Source organism: Hordeum vulgare, chromosome 7H, assembly GCF_904849725.1.
Source record: "Hordeum vulgare subsp. vulgare chromosome 7H, MorexV3_pseudomolecules_assembly, whole genome shotgun sequence".
Lineage (NCBI taxonomy): Eukaryota > Viridiplantae > Streptophyta > Magnoliopsida > Poales > Poaceae > Hordeum > Hordeum vulgare.
Window position 1 is genome coordinate 499,972,108 of NC_058524.1, and position 22,774 is coordinate 499,994,881.

At 46.8% G+C, this 22,774-nt stretch overlaps 1 protein-coding gene across 1 annotated transcript; it reads right to left on the bottom strand.

Annotated features, from left to right (window-relative positions):
- Positions 1-4,573: 4,573 nt before the first annotated feature.
- On the bottom strand, positions 4,574-6,966 carry LOC123407620. The gene has a single exon (XM_045100786.1). The coding sequence runs from the start codon at positions 6,859-6,861 to the stop codon at positions 4,834-4,836; it is 2,028 nt and encodes a 675-aa protein (XP_044956721.1). The 5' UTR covers positions 6,862-6,966; the 3' UTR covers positions 4,574-4,833.
- Positions 6,967-22,774: the final 15,808 nt, after the last annotated feature.

Here is a 22,774-nt window from a genome sequence, read left to right on the forward strand (position 1 = left end):
TGGCACTCACATCAAACAAGTTAATCTAGTCAAGCAAGGCCCCCTTACGCCCCCCCCCCCCAAGCTCTGCACCCAGATTACCTCCTCATCCACGCATGAATTGGCGAACCGACTTGACACGATGGTGCCATATGTCAACAACGCAGAACACCCTAGGTGGGGCAGCAGGCCCCTTCGCCCACCTGAGGCACACAACCTCGACAAAACCTAGTTGCAACAACCATGAGGTTTCAAGTGCCTATGGGGTGTACCATGTCCTGACAAAAAAAGTAGCATTGAGTGATCCGATCCAATCCATGTAACCGCCTTGAGAAAGCATAACGTAAAAGCTAGCTCACACTGAATTGAGAGAAGGACCCTATCCAACACACTCCTGATTGGATCAAGTTGTTTATTAGTCCACGTAAACCTAGCCCTAACGAGAGCGATCTTGCAAATAGACATCCTAGCAATGCAATCATTAAATCAACGCATGTACGGGAGGTCCACAGTAATCAAGCTTTTGTCCGCGTGCTTCTGGATTAGATTGAATTTCGTCTGCACAACTACTGAGATGGGGCTACGCTCAACATTGGCCTTCAGCTCCATCTGAAAAGCTAAAGACCTATCGCGATTAGTAGGAGCATAGATGATTATCACCTCCCAACTGAGGTTCAAACGTCTGTCGGCCAAACATGCTGGGAATAAATTCCCCGCCATCCATGTCGTCAACTATGAACATGTCCTCCTTGAAACCGAGCAGGATGCATCCCGAGTGTCCTATCATAGGTAGCCATCGCAAAGCAAGAGAGTTGTGAGTCAGGCCCTGAAACTCAATCATGTTGGATAGTCTCCTGTAGGCCCACAATATCAATGTCTTCCCCCCGAATATACTTAGTCAGCTAACGCCACTAGACCAAGTGGTCGAACCCAGGATGTTCCAACGCAATGATTTCATGTTGAAACCGATTCCATGATGGACCCTTTACATGGGGCCGAGTGAGCCCTACTAGAAGTCGAGGGCCAAGACGATTAGTTTGGTGCCCTACCATGCCCACCGGGGGCGGGGGTTAATGCCGATAGCAACCAGCACGGATGAAGTCCCAACTATACATGGCCATATGTCAGGCTCGTCCTTATAAAGTCTCCAACAGAAAACCCACGCACAGGCTTGACCCGGCCCGGCCATAGAGCCTAGATTTTAGGCTCGAGACGAGCCCGTCATTGGAAAAGCCCATCGGACATCGAGATGGACCTCTTCATTCAAACGAAAATATGAAAATCCCAAGTCTGGCTCGGCCCGACCTTTGGGCTCAAAACTTATGCCCATGCCTGGCCCGTGGGCAAGGCCGGGCCGAGCTGAGTTAGGCTATTTCAGGTCAGGTTAGGCCGACCGGGCCAGTTTTCCCATGGACAGGTATAGTCCAAGCACTAGCCCCACACACCATAGGTTGGGACTCGATAGGATTCCAAAGCGTAGGGGGGGCTTCCTCATAGCACCCTTGACTTGGAGGACGTGGCAGAAAAAGCAACCCCTATTGGACTATCACTCAGGACACTGCGAGATCTAGGCTCTCTATGCCCGGACTCGGATGTGGCCAAGGCCCTCTAGAGCTCTCACCCAGCATGAGCTCGAGCATTTTCATGTGCCCCATCGAATTGCTCCTTTGCGTGGATGGTCAAAAACTATTTTAGTCGAGCGGAGGCACATGTAAATCTCGAAACACAATGAACGGAACGGCGGGGGACGAAAATCTACTTGTCTTGAGGTAGCGGAGAGCTGCACAGAGGGCCACCTTCTCGGGGGTTAGGGCATCTTCAATGACAACCCGTAAATTTCCTCCCGCATCCATCTACGGACAGGGGGACCAGTTCGTGGACATGGATGCGGGAAAACGACATCCAATGCTAGCCGTATACATCTGGCCTTTCTCTCTTTTTTCAAGTCCGCACGATCAAATAACTGCATGCAAAGGGTACAGACATTCAAATCGCCGCATGCAACACTAGTTCAAATTTAAGAAAGTTCAATATTACATCTGAACATTATTGTCCCCTTTCACCGCCCACTAATATTCAATCAGATCTTCCTTCAATTGCTCGTGAGTTGGACGATGTCGAATCTGTTGATGCATTTGAATAAAGTCTTCAAATGTGGTCGGATTCTGTTCCGGAAGTTGAATAGAATCACACATGTTCTCAAATTTTAAAGATGCGACATCATTGTCACCCTCACCCTCAATGATCATGTTGTGCACGATCACACATGTCATCACCTTCCACAAGGTCTCTGGATCCCATTGTTTTCCACGTCAACGAACTACAAAACAGAAGTGTGGCGTGATTACCAGAGTGATGGAGTGACGGCGAAGGCAAGAGAAAAAGAAGGAAGAAAAACAAGATGTGGAGGATGGAGTCGGGGGTCCGGGAAGGGTTTTGGGTGGGCCAGGGGTGTCGGATAGCGACGTTTCTCGTGTTCGGACTACCGCACCCCACATCCCCCTTCTTACTTTTGTCTCTTGTTTACGAGAGAAATAACGTCTGAACCATCCCGTAAACGGATGTATGCTGGCGGTTTGCAAGTCGGCCATGGTGATGCCCTTACGGAACGAGTAAATTTTGATGGTGCCACGATACATGTGAGATTTTGCTACATAATGATACTTAAGACAAAGTATTTCACGAGTACGATTTTGCTACAATTGCAGCCAGTCGCATGACAAGATTTCTCTAGCTTAAGATCAGCAACGGGACGCAGGTGGTTAAATCTTTGGTGGCCAACAAATGGTTAGCAATCCTGATGCTCCAAGCTCAAGAGAAGAAGAAAAAAATTGCCCAACTGAGTGTACGAAATCTGGGCAGGTGGTTATCTTCTTTCTTGCTACAGTTTGATCTTCCGTATGCTTTCGTGACTGAAGGTGACATCGAACATTCAAATTCTGTTTAAATTCGTGCAGCTCCTTCATACATTCTCTAGCAATATGACTCAGGTGCCTGCTCGGAAGGTACTCCGCTTCACTTATGCTTCTTGAACTCACTACTATGCATCCTGTTCCAAATATCGGCCAATTAATCACCATATTGGTCAGTTAATCGCTACTTGGTGGGTCATGGAATAGCAGATTAACTGATTTTTCAGCCATTTAACTAGAAAATTCACTTATTTATCCCTACCCAGCACCCAACCGATACGTTATATCCTGAACATTGATCCTGTTCAATTACTTATTTTTATTTTCATGGAAGAATTTGTTTCAACGCATTTTCTATCATGTCAAATTTCACATAAAGCAAATTAAGATGGAAAAGGAGGCACCTTTGAGTCATTTGTTTTTCTTGGATGTGTTCCCTTGATTAGTTGACGACCTACCGATCAGTAGGTCCTCACATATACTCCCTCCGCCCCGAGTTACTTGTCATGGAAATGGATAAAAATAGATGTATCTAGATATAAGTTTACAGGGCAGCGACATGGCAAGATATCTAATGCCTACTGTTAGGATTCAGAAATCATAATCCCACCAGTTTCACTTTTGCCTTAATGGGATTAACCTGCTTACATATACTTCCTCTGTATCTAAACATAAGACATTTTTGCCGTTTAATTTGAACTGCAAAAACGTCTTATATTTAGATATGGAGGGAGTAAGCAGACTAGGGTGCAGACAAAGTAGCAGTACAGAAAGCATGAGAGCTACAAATGGTCGAGAAAAATTCCATTGTCTCAAACATTTAAGCCTTACAGTTACCAGTAATGGTAACTCTGGCAATTTTAACCACAACTTAGGCTTGTGCCAATGCTAGTTTCATAGCGCGGTTTTATATATATTTTGCTGACGTGGCTTACTAGTTAATGAAGAAAGAGAGTGAGGTTGTATCTTAGCTAAGGCCTATGCCAATGGGAGTTTCTTAGCACGGTTTCATAGGTAATTTGCTGATGTGTCATACTACTATTTAATGAAGAGAGAGGGTGAGGTTGTATCTTAGCTAAGATACAACCTTTGCACGTCATCATAGGCAAAAATAGCTAATTGTCCAATCATATACATGCATGAATACCATATCATTAAATTTAGATACAACCTCTAATAGACAATGCATTGGACAAGTAGGTTCTTAAATTTTTAATGCTGCTATAATACCGTGTTAAAAAACAATGCATTGGCACAGGCCTAACATACTCTTGCACGTGGCCATAGGCAAAAAATGGTTCTAGCCCAATCATATGTATGCATTACCCCAAATTATTGAATATAGATACAACTCATAAGAAACAATGCATTGGCATGGTTGTATCTTAAATTATTAATGCTCCTATAATAACGTGATAAGAGACAATGCATTGACACATGCCTTAGGTTCTCAAGGACATCAGCTATTCATCAAGCTTAATAAAGACCGGATAGATTCCTACACGTGTGACACAAATGCCAAGGATTGAAGCCTTGAAGTTACTACAGTTATGATAGTCGTGCGGTTCTTTTTTTACCACGGAAACTGTAGAATCTAACATGTAGAAACCAGACACGAGCATGGGATGCACACAGCAAATATGACAGGGAACATGCTAGTCAACAAAATAGAACACATAATGTCTGCAAAATCTAGATCAACATTATGTATGAAGGGCAATTCAGGCACATTAAACTTACAAGACAAGTGGAAGTGTTGACTCCCTCAAATAATCTAGAATACCTCTTATAAGTTTATCTTGGAACAAGATGCACCCATTGCGAGTGTCTAGTCACTGCTCCATGTAATATGCAAGGATGCAATTTCCTGGCAGCCGTCAACTATGGTCGCATCAGGGTGAAGCTTTCAAACAGTATCCACCAACAAAACTGCTGTCAGAACTCAGAACTGCTTCCTTTTGCTCCTAAACAAACTATCCCTCTTAGAATACACAAAAAGGAAACCAAAAACAAAGACTCCAGACAAGGAAACTGACAGCCATGGGAATGGTGGGTCTTTGAAGCAAACCAGTGAGGCCTCCAGCTCCTGAGAAGCCTGATATACCAACATGTAAATGGCATACATATCATGATCTGAAGATCGCAAAAGATACATTGCCTTGTTGTAATCCAGGCGGGACATGGCTGAAACCACCTTCTCCAACTTATAAGTGAGCAGATTCCACCTTTGAATGAACTCAACATGCCTTTTCTTTCTAAGGAGTATATTCTCCCCGCCATGGGCAGCCAGTGACTCCAGAACCTCAACTGTACTGGTGATTGTGTAGTTGAGGGTGGTAAGAAGAACATTCCTACGGGCTGCATCTTTCTGAACAAAAGACAGTGATTTGGTCTCTGAGAACGGTCCAAATGGTGTATGTCCAGTGCTCCAAGTGTAATCAACAACGGTGGCATTGTGCTCAGGGCTCCATGACTGGTGTGTTGGTGACACACCAAACATGGTCTGCAGAACTGAGCTGATGATCGGACGATCTAGATTTCTAGTCATTGTAATTACATGTCGACCATTACAGCTGTAGTCACTGACTGTTTGCGAGCTCCTTGTCCTCACAGCAACCACCATATCACGGAAAGCCACCGCTTGGTGGTACCTATCCAACAACAGAAGCTTATCGAAATCCAAATCAAAAACATAAACTGGCACAATCTTGTCATGCTCATCGTCATCATGAATCCCAGCCACACGATGCATCTCATCCGATGAGTCTGACAGCACCTGCCTCATCCTCTTGGAGTCCAAGTAATCACTCACTATCATCGTGTAATTCTCAAACAAGAACCTGGATGTAAATGAGTGTGTTGAGCGGGCAATTGCAAATGAGCAAATTGAGCACTCGGAGTACTTGACACTGTGCAAATCAAACTTTAAGCTCTGCCCATCGAAGGGCAGATCTCCATCCCGAATTGATTGTTCAATCGAACTCCAATCGAGTCCAACGGGATCTTTCTCTTCACCATGGATGTGAATAAAACGAATAAGCAAAGAGCTCTCATAATGCACTGGGATTCTGAGCGAGGGCACTAGCAACGACTTGTAAGCACTGAGAACCAGTGAGGCCAGATCCGCGAGGACTGCTTTATCCGACTTGGGGCGGCCGTGGAGAGCAGCAAGAGGATGAAACTCACCACGAGGGAGTACGCCTTCGCCGGAGAGCGCCGGACCGTAATCCACCGGGCCTGCACCTAGGTCGATCCAGATGTAGCGCTCCTTGCCAGTCCAGAGAGGGGCGAGGCAGCGGGAGAATGCAGGCGAATGACCATCGGCAGAGGAGGAGGCCGCGGTGTAGGCGTACGGACGCGGCTGCGGGCCGAGGTCGAGCAAGTAGATGTAGACGGCCGGGGAGGAAGCCGAGCCGGCGTGCGCTCGGTAGTCCTCAGCGACGATATCGTCGACGATTTTGTACGGCACGGAGGAGAGGGCGTTGGAGTGGAAGGGCGCGGGGGCTGCATTGAGGTGGGCGAGGACGGCGGTCGCGGCCCGGGTCACGAGGTCGGAGGATGCGACGAGGGCGGCGACATCGAGGTGGATGTTGTGGGAGACCGCGAGGCGGTGCGGGGGGCGGCTGGAGAGGAAGTGGGAGGATGACACGGCGGACGAGACGAGGGAAGGGAGGAGGCGGGCGGAGGTGTCCGGGAAGGAGGAGCCGGCGAGGCGGACGTTGACGGGGACGGCGGCGGAGAGGGAGAGGAGGCGAGATGGGGAGATCGGGGACGGGGCGGAGAGCGCGCGGCGCAGGCCGGCGGGGAGAGAGCCGAAGGTGTCGTTGGCGGCCGAGTGGTCGCGCGCGGCGGCCGACGCGAGGAAGGCGTCGAGGCCGGCGAACGCGGCCGCGCTGGCGGCGGGGGCTATCGAGAGGAGGATGAGGGAGAGGAGGATGAAGGGTAGGATTTGGGGTGGGGATTCGGCCATGGTGGTGGCCGGCGACCGAAGACGAGAGACAGAGGTGCTGGGTTCAGAAGAGGGCTAGATCGATCTGAGATGCGGAAGGAGACTGAGACGATGCACGCTAGCTCGGATCTTCTGCCGCAAGGATGTGTGTAGTCCCGTGTATGTCTCGACTGATGATTGACTATATCTCTTGTGTGGTCTCACGCGGTCTAGTCCATCTCTCCCATCAATCCCTCATTGTGTCGAAGGGCTCTCTTCAAAACTTAAACAAGATCGAGAACACATTTCTTTATTCTGATTCAGACAAGACAACCGGTGTAAAATGCAAAATCAATTGGAAAGTTGTATGCCTTCTTAAGGACTACTGCGACCTAGGGGTGCTTAACACCAATAAATTTGCCATGGTCTTGCGTTTGAGATGGTTGTGATATGAATGGAAGGCGCCCAACAAATTTTGGGTGGGATTGGGCAACTCATGCACCGAGGAAGGTATCGATTTCTTCTATGCGTCCACCACCATCGTCCTCGAAAATGGGGCAAGAACGTCCTTCTTGGACTCTCCGTGGCTACTTGGTCGCAAGCACAAGAATATTACACCACTAATTCATGAAGCCTCAAGGAGAAAGAATTGGAAAGTGAGGGAGGCACTCAATGGGAATGCATGCCGCAACACCGTCATCCCCGGTGACCACATCCAGGAAGTCTTCACCCTTTGGATGTTGGTTCATGACTTCCATATTGATATGAATGTCGATGATGACATTGTTTGGAAACACTACGTCGATGGGATTTACTCGGCGGTAATTTCTTACATGGCACAATTCCTTGGGTTGACTCTTTTACCCATGGATACCATGGTCTGGAAAGCTTGGGCACCCTCAAAGGTCAAATTCTTCGCATGGCTGGCTTTGCAAAACTGGATTTGGACCGCCGACCGTTTGAAGCGCTGTGTCTGGCCAAGTTGTGGACTTTGTCCACTTTGCAAGCGATAGAAAGAGACGGGCATTCACCTTTTCGCCAACTTTCGCTTCACTATTTGGTTGTGGCGGCTGTTCATTCAAAGGTTTGGCCTTGCGCACATAGACACTACAGACTAGCACCTTGATTAATACGTCCTCGAATGGTGGGATAAGAGAACCGACATGAGAAATCCATATGGGAAGGATATGGTCTCCCTCATCATGCTCGTCTCCTGGACAATCTGGAATGAGAGAAACACACGGGTGTTCCGACACAAGAGCGCGCCATCGCCAATCCTCCTAAAAACGTCATCGACAAGGCTAATCTTTGGGTGACGACGGGTGCTAAGAAATTAGGGCTTATTGTTTGTCGCGAGTGATTGTCATGTCGTATTCTTGAGACACTTGTAAAACTCTATTCTCCTATTATTTAATGGACGGGGAAAATCTTTTGCCTCCGCCTCGAAAGAAATCTTAATTGTGTGTACAATACATGTCTTTCTATATATCCAGTCTATCACCTTACCGCACTCGTCGATGGCGTGATGCTCCCATGAACATAGCCTGATGTCGACTCTGGATCTTTGGAATACCCTAGGAGAATGGGTAACATTGTTGGCAAAGTGGCCGAGAAGTTGCTGGTGGAAGCGAGATGAATATGGCGCTAATGAATGAAAGACCAGATCCTCGTCCCGAAGAAGAAGGCGAAGCAGCTAGACAACCATCCGAACTCAAGCAAGAAAGAACCGGGAGACTTTACCTCGCTAGATTCCCAACGATCTCGAAGTTGTCCATGCACCGTTGAGCGGGGAAGAAGCCAGATAACCAAAAGATGAACTATTGTTGTCCAATTTGTTAAACGATGTCGTCCAAGACAACCTAGACGAAACATAGACAGTAACAAGCACAATACTTGTCCTGGCTAAAACTCCACATGATATTTGCCAATGTCAATCATTCCCACGGGGACGAGGATGACACGAGACCTCATTCCGCGCCGTTGATGACATCATCGCTAGACAAACACTTAAACTGAGCCCTAGCCAAATTTAGGGCAAGACAACACAACAAACCTCAAATCCGGGCATTGCCATCTTGTTGAATAACATATACTACGAAACACGCAAAAGTGCATTGATCCTAGATGAAATAAGTGAACAAAAAGTTAGCGATAATGAAACTTCTGTGGAACAAGAAGCAATAAGTATGGAAACTAATCAGCAACGACCATGTGAATATGTGATCCAAAGGAGTCTAATAAGCTAGAGGTTCTATGAAAATCTTTTAAGCCAAATGACACCTTAATGTTGATATTAACTATTCACAATTGCACGTTTTGATTGTTTTTCTTCAACAACCATCTAGTCAAGTTATAAGTGTATGACATGCATAAACATCGCGGTGCCAAGGAGAGGCAGACATCTCATTAATGTTTTCCCGCGTATTATGATCACCTCATGTATACTTGGAAACACACTATGAATAAGTGAAAAGGCAGTTAGTGATAGTAAAACTTCTATGGAAGAAGATGCAATATCTATGGATAGTCTTCAATAATGTTCATGTGATCCAAAAGAGCCTAAACAGAAAAGGGTTGAAAATATGTAATCCAAAGGATACACTAGTATCTATTAGCAACTATTCACACTCACACAATTTGATTGTTCACAAACAATCACGACTATGTGGCCAGGATTATATATGTGAATGAAGTGCACGCCACTGGGGTACAAGGGATGACAGGAAGACATCATAATTTATATTTTCCATCAGTTCTTCTCGCTTCTAGTGACCTTCATGGCGCGAGGTGGTGGTAGGGGAACCCCTAACCAATGCTTGGAAGCCATCTATTTATGTCCCCGTCACGATTTAGTATTCATAGTACATCAAAGATTCGGTGGTGTGTATGGTACCAGCAGATCGACCCTAATCTAGTAATTTCTCGTTTGATGTTCCGTCTTAACTTGGAAGATGCATCGGTGATTATGGTTCTTTGACTCTATTTCTTCGTGCTCTATATATTATCTTGTAGTGATTGGAATCTAGTGATCAACCATCATGCTTGCAAGAGGTGTATCCTAGTCATGTGATAGACGATATTAAGTTCTTGCCTACTGAGGTGATCCGCTCAGGTGGCTCTTAAGATCCCCTAAGATTAGTCGTACTTTGTGCAGGATTTTCTTGGTGCAACTTTTGGTACAAGAGGCTTAGAGGAAAATCAAAATGAGAAGGACTTGGAGACCACGACAACATTAGTGTAACTTCTGTTTTTATCAAGGATCTATGTTTCTTGTGTTCGTCTAAGTCGCTCCATTATGGATACTATACTTGTTTGATGAAAAAACCATTTCGAAATGAATAACAATGCACTGCCTCCAATTAGTAGAAAAAATATATCATTTAATAAAAAAATCATATTCTATTTGTAGGAAAAAAACATAAGAATGTTGGTCAAAATACATTTTGTCTATTTAGAGTATTGGGTCCTAGGTTTTCTTAGTGCACATGTTTATACAATAAATATACATGCACATTGTGTAGTTCCGGTTTATTGTAATTAATAAGCAAAAAAATATAATTATGCCTTTGAGCTCGGTCCCTACATGGAGACTGTCATGCATGTATCATTACCTCCTAGTGGCCAAACTAGTGTATCATCAAACCATGCCCCCATTAACATAACATAACAATATATATGGGTCCTTGGTCTAGTTGCTAGTTGAAACTCCTCTTTGTTATCTAAGGGCACTACTGCGGGAAGGTCCTAAGACGACACATGAATCTCAGTCCCTTCGACCAAACTGTGTGTGATCCACCAATCACAAACGGTATAGTTCTAGCTCCATCGTTGTCGCTGTCAAAACCGGCTGATCTCGAATAGGGGGTCCGAATTGTGGATCTTGGATCAATGGTTAACAAGGGATGAAAGAGATGACGTTTATCCAGGTTCGGGCCATATTGAAGGAGGTGAAACCCTATGCCTTGCCCTTGTTGTATTGATGAAGTATTATAGAGTACATAGTTGATCTACCTCGAGATCGACTGTCGTCGTCTAAAACCCTAACCGTAATGAGCTTAATGTGTCCTACGAACTATGGACCCCTAGTTTATATAGATACGAGGGGTGCTAGGGTTACACAAAGTCGGTTATAATGAAAAAGGAATATGCCGATTACTACATCGCCTTGGATTGTACGCCAAGTCTTCAGAAGAGTCCACCTTGATTCGAACACCTCCAATGATGATCGAACAGGCCCAGGAGTCCGGCCCATGAGAACAGATAAGCTGCCCGAGGACCCTTTAGTCTCGGACTCCCTTCGTAGCCCTCGAACTGGCCTCCAGTGCCGAAACCTTCAACCTCTGGCCGCTTCATAGTCTTCGGCTTGCGAGGCGAGTTCTTCCCTTCCTTCAACCGGCGATAGTTCGGGTGCCAATAACATTGATTCCTTCCAACACACACACACACACACACACACACACACACACACACACACACATATATATATATATATATATAATAGAAATTGCAAGTTCCAGGCCGACTGTTTGACCGTGAAGAGTATTTGTTCCTCTACTTGACAGGTCACGACCGGTCAAGGCCTATAATCCTTTATGAAGGAGCGGTTCAAGACCTTTTTTACTAACATGTTCCATCACAGAGATCATGTCCCTCGTTTCCAGGGATATGTTTTATGATTTGGGTTATCCAACGCGCCCATAACCGCACAATTTTATCAGGAAACGGAGGAGTTCATGGCGCAGTGGTGGGGCTCTTGGTATTTCAGCGAGTCATAAAAGGTAAAACCGACACCGCAGCCCCCTCACGCACTTCAGATCTTGCAACGTCGTCACCATTCCTTGCCTCCAAAGCTCCAATGCTCAGGCCTTTCTTCTCCTCTCATCCTCTTGAATCCCTCCATCAATTCGGCAATGGCTAGCTCAGGATCAAAGGGCAAGTGTGAGGCCTCCTCTATCACCAAGAAGGACATCCTCGAGCTAAAGAGCTCACGTTACCTACTGGAGAATATAGTCCATCACGCTCCGAAGAAGGGTCGGGTTATCCCCACACCAAAAGATGAGGAGAGAGTGGTTGTTATCCCTCATTTTCTTCGGGGGTTAGGTTTTCCCCTCCACCCCTTTGTTTAGGGCGTCATGTTCTACTACGGGCTTGACTTTCATGATCTCCCTCCAAACTCCATCACCCACCTCTCCGCCTTCATCACGATCTATGAGGCTTTCTTGTGGGTCGAACCCAACTTTGTCTTATGGCTGAAGGTTCTCAACGTCAAGCCCAAGGTCGTCAACCGTGAGAAGGACGACTGTGGAGGGGCTATGATCAGCAAGCTTGCTGGGCCCAAATGGCCAAAAGGCACACTTATAGATATTTTCAAAGCGTGGCAAAAAGAGTGCTTCCACATCATTGAGCCGCGCATCATAGGTGAGGCAACACCTCCAGCGTTTAGATCTGGCCCTCCCACCCGTCTTGTGTCTTGGACGGAAAAGGCCCTGGATTGGGGGGAGGCTGCGCAGGCGAAGGAGCTCACAAAGAATATCTCTAATATATTGGAGAAGAAGATCGAACTTATCAATGTGATCTAGGTAATGTTGCATCGCCGCCTTCTCCCTTGCCAATATCGGTCCATCCCAATGTGGGATCATAATCCGAAGGATCCGGATAGTGCGGCAGGCACTGTGTGGAACTTTTTCCACATTACCCTCGAGAAACTGTGGAAGGCGCTTTTCATGCCGCAGAAGGTCTGGCCCGCCAAGCACGAAGACGCATGCCTTTCCATCCACACCCTTCCGGGTCGGTAGGGTTTTTTTATCATATCCTTAGTTTTCATCCTTTACTTTTAACAAGGTACTCTCTTCTTCTCTCTCCTATGCTTTCAAGTCCAGTTAAAAAAGTATGAGTAGATCAACTGTCCGGCGACTTTTCCTGAAGACAATACGTCGCCACTGTTGGCGGCTATGTTGGTCGAGAAACCGTACACGACTCCGAGGGAGAAGGGGGAGCAGAAGAAGGGGAAGAAGAAGATCTAGGAAGGTCTTCGGTCAAAGGGTCCACTCGACACTGGTTCCGAAGAGACACTGGCTCCCTCCAACCTGGAGGGAGATGAAGAAGATGATGATGAGGAGGTGAGCGACTCCTCCCATACAAAGAAAAGAGTGGCGTCTGAAAATGACGAGGGAGATCCAGCTTCCATTGCTCCAAAGAAGCAACACAGGCCCCCCGTGGCCTTATTTGAAGACATTCCGGGATCGGGCGAGGAGTTCAATGATGAAGCACCGGTCCCTTGAAGGGCCCTTAGGATGAAACCCCGAGCACAAAGGTACTTATTGAAAATACGAACACTTCATTTTTAGATGTCGTGGATCTATCAACTAGGCCTATTTTCCGTATTGCAACCTGCAATGTGACTTCCCCACCTATCAAGTTTCAGACGGGGAGTCTATGCCAGCCAATTTCGCTGAAACCGGGACCGGCTCGCCCAACACACCTCCCCTTGCCACCGAGGAGATTGGGGATGTGGTATCTCGAGAAGCCCCCCCTGCGCCAGAAGCCAAGGCCGAGGGCGATGACATCATGGCCGAGGCTGACACCTCAACCACAAAGGACCAGAAGGATGTGTAACATCCCAATTTTCCTAATTGGGAATGTTTTACATTGTAGCTAAGCATCTATGCATATTGATTGAAATAAATTTAGCACTTGACTTCTTTCGTCTTTTGATTTGCATTTCCATCTTTTTCCTCGCACGAGAAATGCCCGGGGAAATACTCTCTTGCACGCAAGAGAGAGAGCGGAGGAAAATGACCCTCCAAAGTGCGGGCAATTTCTGAAATATTGGAGCCAAGAAATCCAAAGATTATTTGCAAAAATATTTGCAAAAAGAAAATAAAGCATTTTGAGGAATTTCTGAAAAAACATTTTTTTAAAGTTTTTATTTTTGCTTTGGAAAAATGTTATTCGGGTAGAGGATATTTTTCTGATTTTTTTGGTATATAATACTCTATATTAAATATTTGATTTATTTCCTTTTATTTCACTTTTGTTTTTTCTGTTTCGGAAAAGTTTAAAATAGGAAAGTTTCTTTTTTTAGGCAACCGCCTGGGCGCAGTATAACTGTGGGCCGCCACCCCCCACAGTCGGGATCCGAATCCCCTAAGGATCGGTGGCCGATCTCCCCACCGCCCCCTTCCTTCCCCACCTCCACCCCCTGCCGCTGGGCCCCCCTGGCCGACCCCCTCTCTTCCCGCGGTCGCCTCCCTCCTCTCCTTCCAAAATCCATGCCCGACCCAGCCCGAGCTCCCCTCGAACCGGGATCCTCTCGGACCCCCTGCTCCTTCCTTCCCCGGCCCCCTTCCCGCCCTATTTAAGCCCCTAGCCCCGGCCGCACCCCGTTCCCACCACCACCCCACCGAACCGCCGCCCCGAGCCCCCCTGCCGCAGCTACGCCGGCAGCAGCCCGAGCTCCACCTTCGGCCCCCTAGGAGCAGCCACCCCGAGCACCCCCGACTCCGCCCGACGCCTCCCCTCGCCGGAGGACAGCCGCCGCCACCTCCCCGTCCCGTCAGCCACCACCGGAGCCCCTCCCCTCACCGGCGACACCACCCCTCGCTGGAGTTGCCAGCCACTGCCACGGTGAGGTCCCTCCTCCTGTTTGTTTTTTTTCTTTTCTTAGTTAGACCTTAGATCTATATTCTACGGTGTAGATTAGAGTAGGATACCTCTTCGGTTTAGATCAGAAAACCGCGCTGGTTTTTATTTCACTTAAACAGTTAGCCAGTAGTTTCTGTTAGCTCTCGGCCATTTGCTCCTAACGATTGCAACAAACACCCCCGCAGCCTATCACAGCGCGCCACGTATACCCCTGTCAGTTAGCTAGTTAGCTTCTTTTTTTTTCTGTCTAGTTTCAAAAACAGCAAAGTGTTTGTTTTTCTTTGGCCATAACTTTTGATCCCGAAGTCCAATGATATTTATTCTTGCTCCAGTAGACTCCAATGTTTCTGTAGTTTTTAAAAACATATAATTTGTCTATGTTTGAAATTTTCAAATATAAGTTAGAACAGATTTAATTTAAACCGTGTTTTGCCAATTCGAGGAGTTTAAAAAATGATTTTGAGTTGATTCTTTTTGCTACTGCTTCCTAGTGATTATATCTTACTGTGGTAGAAGTTTCAAAAATTTTAAAGTATTTTTTACTGGTGTTTTTAACAGAAACAAGTTTCTGCCATAGTGACGCGTGTTGAATTCTTTTACTGAGGCTTTAACCAATCCTTACTTGTGATGTTATTTTTACTTGTTGCTTGATTGTAGTGCTTATGGTGTGTTTCGTGTTTGTATCGGTAGATCATCCGGAGTGCGAAGCGTGTTACTTAGAAGTGCTCGATCAAGACAACTATCATCAAGGCAAGTCATTTTGATCATGTTATTTTCCTATGTTTTCGATGCATGGTAGTTCACCTTTCTTTGCCCATTTTGCATGCTTCCTAGGTACTTGGAAACTTTAGTATAAGTTGTAGTATCATGTGGTAGGCACACAACAACCCAGATACTTGGCCCCGGGACGACAATTTTATATTTGCTATGCTTGAGTAGACGGGTTTTTGGTTGAGTGCATAACACGAGTGATGCGAGGTTGATTAAATAATCAAGACCGGTTAAGACAAGATTTTCAAGACCTCGGACGCAATGCAACTCTGGGTGAAGGACGGTTGATCGGCTCCCTAGAGAACCTAGTGGATGCCCGGGATGCTGGAGAGGCCATGACATCCTGCGAAAAGCTTCACCCAGGCTCGAAGAGACGGACGGAGACTTCAAGACTCAAGGCTTACCTGCACAGCCACAAGTCATTATGGGCTCTGGCTTGGTTGGACAACACGGCGACTCTGGATAGGCGGTGCTAGCAGATGTAGAAGAACGGTAGGAATGGATGGGCACCGACAGGGATTCAGAGGGACCCGTTGAAAGACCATGTTTTGATCATCCGGTCTTCAAACACCCTGAAGTGCGAGGACAAACCCGGAGGCGATCAAATCTTGTGGGGAACGTGTGCAGAACTCTGCAGAGTGCCCAACCTAATCGATTAGCCGTGTCCACGGTCATGGACAACTTGAGCCGAAGGCATTGAATTTCCCGTGAACTCTCGACACAACTTAATAATGATGTGGGTGTTATCAACTATTCGGGTATGAGAATTGGTTGGCGGAACCATCTCGTTAACAACAAACAATGTAGTAATATTTTGCTTCCAACCCCTCTTGTTGTAGGATAAAAACTGGCTTTACGCAAAACTTAGCCCCACCGGCCAAATAGGCATGTAGAGATAGTTGATTATTATTTTACTCCTCTCTTTGATGACTTGTTGGCATATTCAATATGCTGACCTACACGGCTGCAACGTATCATGTTGCAGAGTACTTTTCCGACCAGGAGTGAGGCTACGATCTACGCTCAGCGACATGCCCTTGGAGTCGGATGGACTCGTCTACCTGATGCTTCCGCTAATCTTCGTTAGATATCTCATGAGATGGCCTTCAACCACTTTATTGTAATCCTTTATTGTAATAAAGTACTCTTTATGAGATTTCGATTAATAAAGCTGTGTGATTGAACTCTTGAATATATACATTATGTACTGAGTGTGTACCAGCATGATCTTGGGATGGTACGGAAACACCAGAGGCTTGACTCGTCTTGAGTCGGTCGCTACAGAAATGGTATCAGAGCACACGCTTACCATAGGACGTAACCTCTAGGAATGGAAAAGCCTTAGGAAGAAAACTATTTTCTCTTATGTCTATAAATCTTCTATTTCTTCTTCTGATCATTTCTGACTTCTCTCCGATTTTCCAATGTTTTAGATGGCCACCTTCATCCCTGTTAAGTTCACGGAGTTTTGCCAGCCCGACGCCACTATGCCGTTCGGAAAGGAGCTGGTGCAGATCACCAAGGACTTGAGGATTGCTCTGCCGACTATCACAGGGAAGCCAACTTCGTCTTACCCGGAGGATTCACGCTACAGGATCGAGGTGCACATTCCCGGAAGGACATTCGAGCCGCGCACTGAGCCGGTGGATTTCAAGTTCATCGCACCCAACTGGATTCTCGGAAGGGACATGGCGATCCATTGTGCCCTCGGACGTATCAAGGAAGAATACAAAGGCTGCCCTATTTCTCCAGACCTATTCACCGTATCCCGGAGAAACGAAGACGGAGAAATCATCTCAAGCAAGACCAAGGACGCTCTCTTGTCTTATGCCCAGACCTTGGAGAAGCACAGCGGGACTCTGGAGCATCGTGTGATCAAGGACGCCAGGAAGATCAAGCAACTGTCACTCCGCGAGCTTGAACTCGAAGAAGCAGCCCGGGAAGCCCACTATGAACACGAACTGGAGGTGAAGGACTTTCTGGAGCGGATCGAGAAGCTGAAGACTCGAGTTGCATACCTGGAGGAGGAACTAGACATGGGCGAGAACTTTCATCCCGAAGGTGACGTAGCCCCCTTGATCAGCAACGACGAGGACTATGAAGAAAGCTCCACCGAAGGACCCACCACCATGCTTTTCTGAGGAGGACACTTAGACTAAACCACGAAATTTACTTTATCGTTATACGCTTAGGCCGATGTTTAGGATTATCGAATTTTGTATCCTCGTGTGAACCTTGTGATGGTATTGAATAAAATGTGTGGTGTGATACTTGTTTGTTGCATTTCATATGGGTAGTGTAATTACTCTTAGACCATTGTTCTATGCTAATCTCACCCCTCCCCAAACATCAGATGCCTCCGAGACGCGCCCCTGAGTCCAACTTTCCGCCGGAACTCACCCAGTTGATCCAACAACAGAACACCCTGATGCAGCTGATCATCCAGAACCAGAACAATAACAACAACCGTCATCCACCCCAGGCCGACAATCTCACCCGTTTCCTGAGGTTGAACCCTCCAACTTTCTCCAGCAGCATTGAGCCCATTGTGGCAGATGATTGGCTCCGCAAGATGGAGCGTGAACTTATCACTGCTGGTTGTACTGAAGCTGAGAAGGTGCGTTTTGCCGCGCATCAACTTGAAGGCCCTGCAGTTGCTTGGTGGGAGAACTACACCACCACTTACCCCATTGCTGGAGTCACTTGGGAGCAATTCAAGCAAGCCTTCCGTACCGCACATGTTTCAGCTGGTGCAATGAGTCTGAAGAAGCGTGAGTTTCGCAACTTACACCAGGGGAATCGCTCTGTGGCCCAGTATGTCGATGAATTCAGCATGCTCGCCCGTTATGCACCTGGAGATGTGGCCGATGATGCAGCCAAGCAGGAAAAGTTCTTGGAGGGACTCAATGATGAGCTGAGCATTTAGTTGACTGTAGCCACCTTCAACAACTACCAGGAGCTGGTTGATAAGGCCCTCATCTTGGAGGGGAGACACCAGCAGATGGAGAACCGCAAGCGAAAGTATGGGATTGGAAAGTTCAACTCCGGCACTCAGCAGAAGCCTCGCTACACCCCCTATTCAGGGAATACCGGGACTGGATCCGGTAAGTTTGGAGGACACGTCCAGCATAACCACCCAGTGCACAACCATGGAGGCCACAACCATGGAGGAAATGGGAACCACCGCAACAACAGCAACTTCAAGAATGGCGGTACTGGCACTCAACAACATTCAGCTCCAGCTCAGAAGGATCTGAATCACATCACCTGCTTCAAGTGTCAGAAGACGGGACACTATGCCACTGAATGTCCCCAGAACAAGCAGGGTAATGGAAACGGCAACGGCAACTCTGCAGCAAAGAAGCCCAATACTTTTCCTCGAGCTCAGGTGAATCGCATTGATGTTGAAGAGGTCTATGATCACCCCGATACTGTGGTTGGTAAGTTTTTGCTAAATTCACGTCCAGTATTGGTACTTTTTGATTCTGGTGCAACACATTCATTCATATCAAGGGTAGTTGTGGAAAAGTATAGTTTGCCAACTAGAACCCTTAGCCAGCCTATTAAGGTCAGTTCCCCAGGAGGCATGATGACAGCCGGGATAGGATGCCATGCCTTGAGTCTCAACATCGGGAACCATAACTTTCCCACCGACCTCATCGTATTAGAGTCCCAGGGATTGGATGTAATCCTAGGCATGGATTGGATGGCCAAGTATGAAGGGAATATTGATTGTGCCCTTAAGTCTATTTTGCTCACCACCCCCGAGCAGAAGCGGATTAAGTACGTGTCTCAGCGCCCGACACGGAGTAAGCGAGTAAAATCTCTCACGGCAGTAGTCCAGGAGGAAGTACCGATTGTACAGGAGTACCCAGATGTATTTCCGGAGGAATTGCCGGGCATGCCACCCGATAGAGAGATTGAGTTCCTGATTGAGCTATTACCCGGAACAGCCCCGATATCCAAGAGACCCTATCGGATGCCCGCAAATGACTTGGTAGAAATCAAGAAGCAAATTAAGGAGTTGTTGGACAAAGGGTATATTCGCCCAAGTTCTTCACCTTGGGGAGCCCCAGTGCTCTTGGTTGAAAAGAAGGACAAGTCCTTGAGAATGGTTGTCGATTATCGTGCATTGAACGATGTGACCATCAAGAACAAGTACCCCTTGCCGATGATCAATGATCTGTTTGATCAGTTAGTTGGAGCTCGCGTATTCTCCAAGATCGATCTTCGATCCGGGTATCATCAGTTGAAGATTCGTGAATAGGATATACCCAAGACAGCCTTCACCACTCGGTACGGCTTGTATGAGTACACGGTCATGTCATTTGGACTGACTAATGCTCTGGCATATTTTATGAATCTGATGAACAAGGTATTTATGGAATACTTGGACAAGTTTGTCGTGGTGTTCATCAATGACATACTGATATTCTCCAAGAACGAAGAGGAACACAAGGAACATCTGCGTCTAGTTCTGGAGAAACTTCGAGAGCATAAGCTATATGCAAAGTTCAGCAAATGTGAGTTTTGGTTGAAGGAAGTCAGATTCCTCAGACACGTCATCTCAGGAGAAGGAATAGCAGTGGACCCTGCCAAGGTCGCAGCAGTCACCGAATGGGTAGCACCCACTTTAGTCAAGGAGATCCGCAGTTTCCTCGGACTTGCCGGATATTACCGGAGGTTCATTGAGAATTTCTCAAAGATTGCCAAGCCCATGACAGAGTTGTTGAAGAAGGAATCCAAGTATGTTTGGACTGAGGAATGTGAAACCAGTTTTCAAGAGTTGAAGAAACGTCTTGTTACAGCCCCAGTGCTGATATTGCCGAACATTCGGAAGGATTTCCAGGTTTACTGTGATGCTTCTCGTCAAGGACTCGGAGGAGTGCTCATGCAAGAAGGCAAAGTTGTAGCCTATGCATCCAGACAGCTCAGACCTCATGAGTTGAATTATGCCACACATGACTTGGAACTAGCAGCCGTAGTGCACGCTCTCAAGACCTGGAGACATTTCCTGATCGGAAATAGTTGTGATGTTTACACTGATCACAAGAGCCTGAAATATATCTTCACGCAGAAGGAGTTGAACCTCAGATAGAGACGATGGCTAGAGTTGATCAAGGACTATGACGTGAGATTGCATTATCACCCAGGCAAGGCAAATGTTGTAGCCGATGCGTTAAGCTGCAAGAGTTATGTGAACACACTCACAGCTGGAGGATTACCCCAGGAGTTAGTCGATGACCTCCGAGAGCTCAAATTGGAAATAGTTCCAAGAGGTTTTGTTGCCACACTAGAAATTCAATCCACCTTGACCGAAAAGATCCGCGAAGCACAGAAATCAGACAAGGAGATAGCTGAGATTAAGCAGAAAATGGAAGACGGGAAGGCTAAAGGTTTTCATGAGGATGAACACGGAACTTTATGGTTTGAGGATCGCATCTATGTGCCCAATGATCCCGAACTCACAAAGTTGATACTTCAGGAGGCTCATGATTCCCCGTACTCGATACACCTCGGCAACACCAAGATGTATCTGGATCTGAAAGAAAGTTTCTGGTGGACAGGAATGAAGAAAGACATTGCCGAGTTTGTAGCAATATGCGATGTTTGTCAGCGAGTAAAAGCCGAGCATCAGAAGCTAGCAGGTTTTCTCCCACCTCTGCCGATACCCGAGTGGAAATGGGAAAAGCTTGGTATGGACTTCATCACAGGATTACCCAGGACCCGTTCTGGCTATGATTCTATTTGGGTTGTGGTCGATCGTTTGACCAAGGTAGCTCACTTCATCCCTGTGAAGACTACTTACACGAGTGCCAAACTGGCCAAGATATATATGACGAGGATCGTATGTCTGCACGGAGTACCGAAGAGCATTGTGTCAGATAGAGGAACTCAGTTCACATCCAAATTTTGGCACCAACTGCATGAAACCTTGGGAACGAGATTGGAGTTCAGTACAGCTTTTCACCCGCAGACAGATGGACAGACCGAGAGAGTCAATCAGATTCTGGAGGACATGTTGAGAGCTTGCGCACTAGACTATGGGTCTAGTTGGGATGACAATTTGCCTTATGCCGAGTTCTCATACAACAACAGCTACCAGACCAGTCTGAAGATGGCCCCTTTCGAAGCTCTATACGGAAGGAGGTGCAGAACACCGTTGATGTGGGATGGAGTTGGAGACCGACAACTTTTTGGTCTCAACCTTATCCGAGATTCTGAAGAGAAGGTCAAGCTAATTCGTGACCGACTCAAGATAGCTCAGTCCAGGCAGAAGAGTTATGCTTACAGCAAACGCAAGGAAGTAACGTACGAAGTGGGAGACCGAGCATATCTTCGGGTGTCTCCACTTCGAGGAATCAAGAGATTCGGTGTGAAAGGAAAATTAGCACCTCGTTTCATTGGCCCCTACAAAATTCTTGAACGTAGAGGCGAAGTTGCATATAAACTGGAACTGCCGGAAGGATTGTCCGGAGTTCATGATGTCTTCCATGTTTCCGAGTTGAAGAAATGCCACGCTGATATGGCCGATGTTCCGTTGAGAGATACAATGCCCCTAGAGGCCATACAACTTGACAGTGATCTGACGTATGAGGAGAAACCCGTCAGGATTCTCGAGACTGCCAACAGAGTTACCCGCAGCAAGATCATCAAGTTCTGCAAGGTGTTGTGGAGCCACCACACCGAGGAAGAAGCCACCTGGGAACGAGAAGAGGATCTTCCTCGAGACCACCCGCACCTATTTTCTAACGAACCCGAATCTCGAGGGCGAGATTCATTTTAAGGTGGGTAGGTTTGTAACATCCCAATTTTCCTAATTGGGAATGTTTTACATTGTAGTTAAGCATCTATGCATATTGATTGAAATAAATTTAGCACTTGAATTCTTTCGTCTTTTGATTTGCATTTCCATCTTTTTCCTCGCACGAGAAATGCCCGGGGAAATACTCTCTTGCATGCAAGAGAGAAAGCGGAGGAAAATGACCCTCCAAAGTGCGGGCAATTTCTGAAATATTGGAGCCAAGAAATCCAAAGATTATTTGCAAAAAGAAAATAAAGCATTTTGAGGAATTTCTTAAAAAACATTATTTTAAAGTTTTTATTTTTGCTTTGGAAAAATGTTATTCGGGTAGAGGATATTTTTCTGATTTTTTTGGTATATAATACTCTATATTAAATATTTGATTTATTTCCTTTTATTTCACTTTTGTTTTTTTTGTTTCGGAAAAGATTTAAAATAGGGAAGTCTCTTTTTTTTAGGCAACCGCCTGGGCGCAGTATAGCTGTGGGCCGCCACCCCCCACAGCCGGGATCCGAATCCCCTAAGGATCGGTGGCCGATCTCCCCACCGCCCCCTTCCTTCCCCGCCTCCACCCCCTGCCGCTGGGCCCCCCTGGCCGACCCCCTCTCTTCCCGCGGTCGCCTCCCTCCTCTCCTTCCAAAATCCATGCCCGACCCAGCCCGAGCTCCCCTAGAACCGGGATCCTCTCGGACCCCCTGCTCCTTCCTTCCCTGGCCCCCTTCCCGCCCTATTTAA

Coding starts and splice junctions, on each gene's coding strand:
- LOC123407620 (XM_045100786.1), bottom strand. CDS start 6,861: ATGGCCGAATCCCCACCCCAAATCCTACCCTTCATCCTCCTCTCCCTC.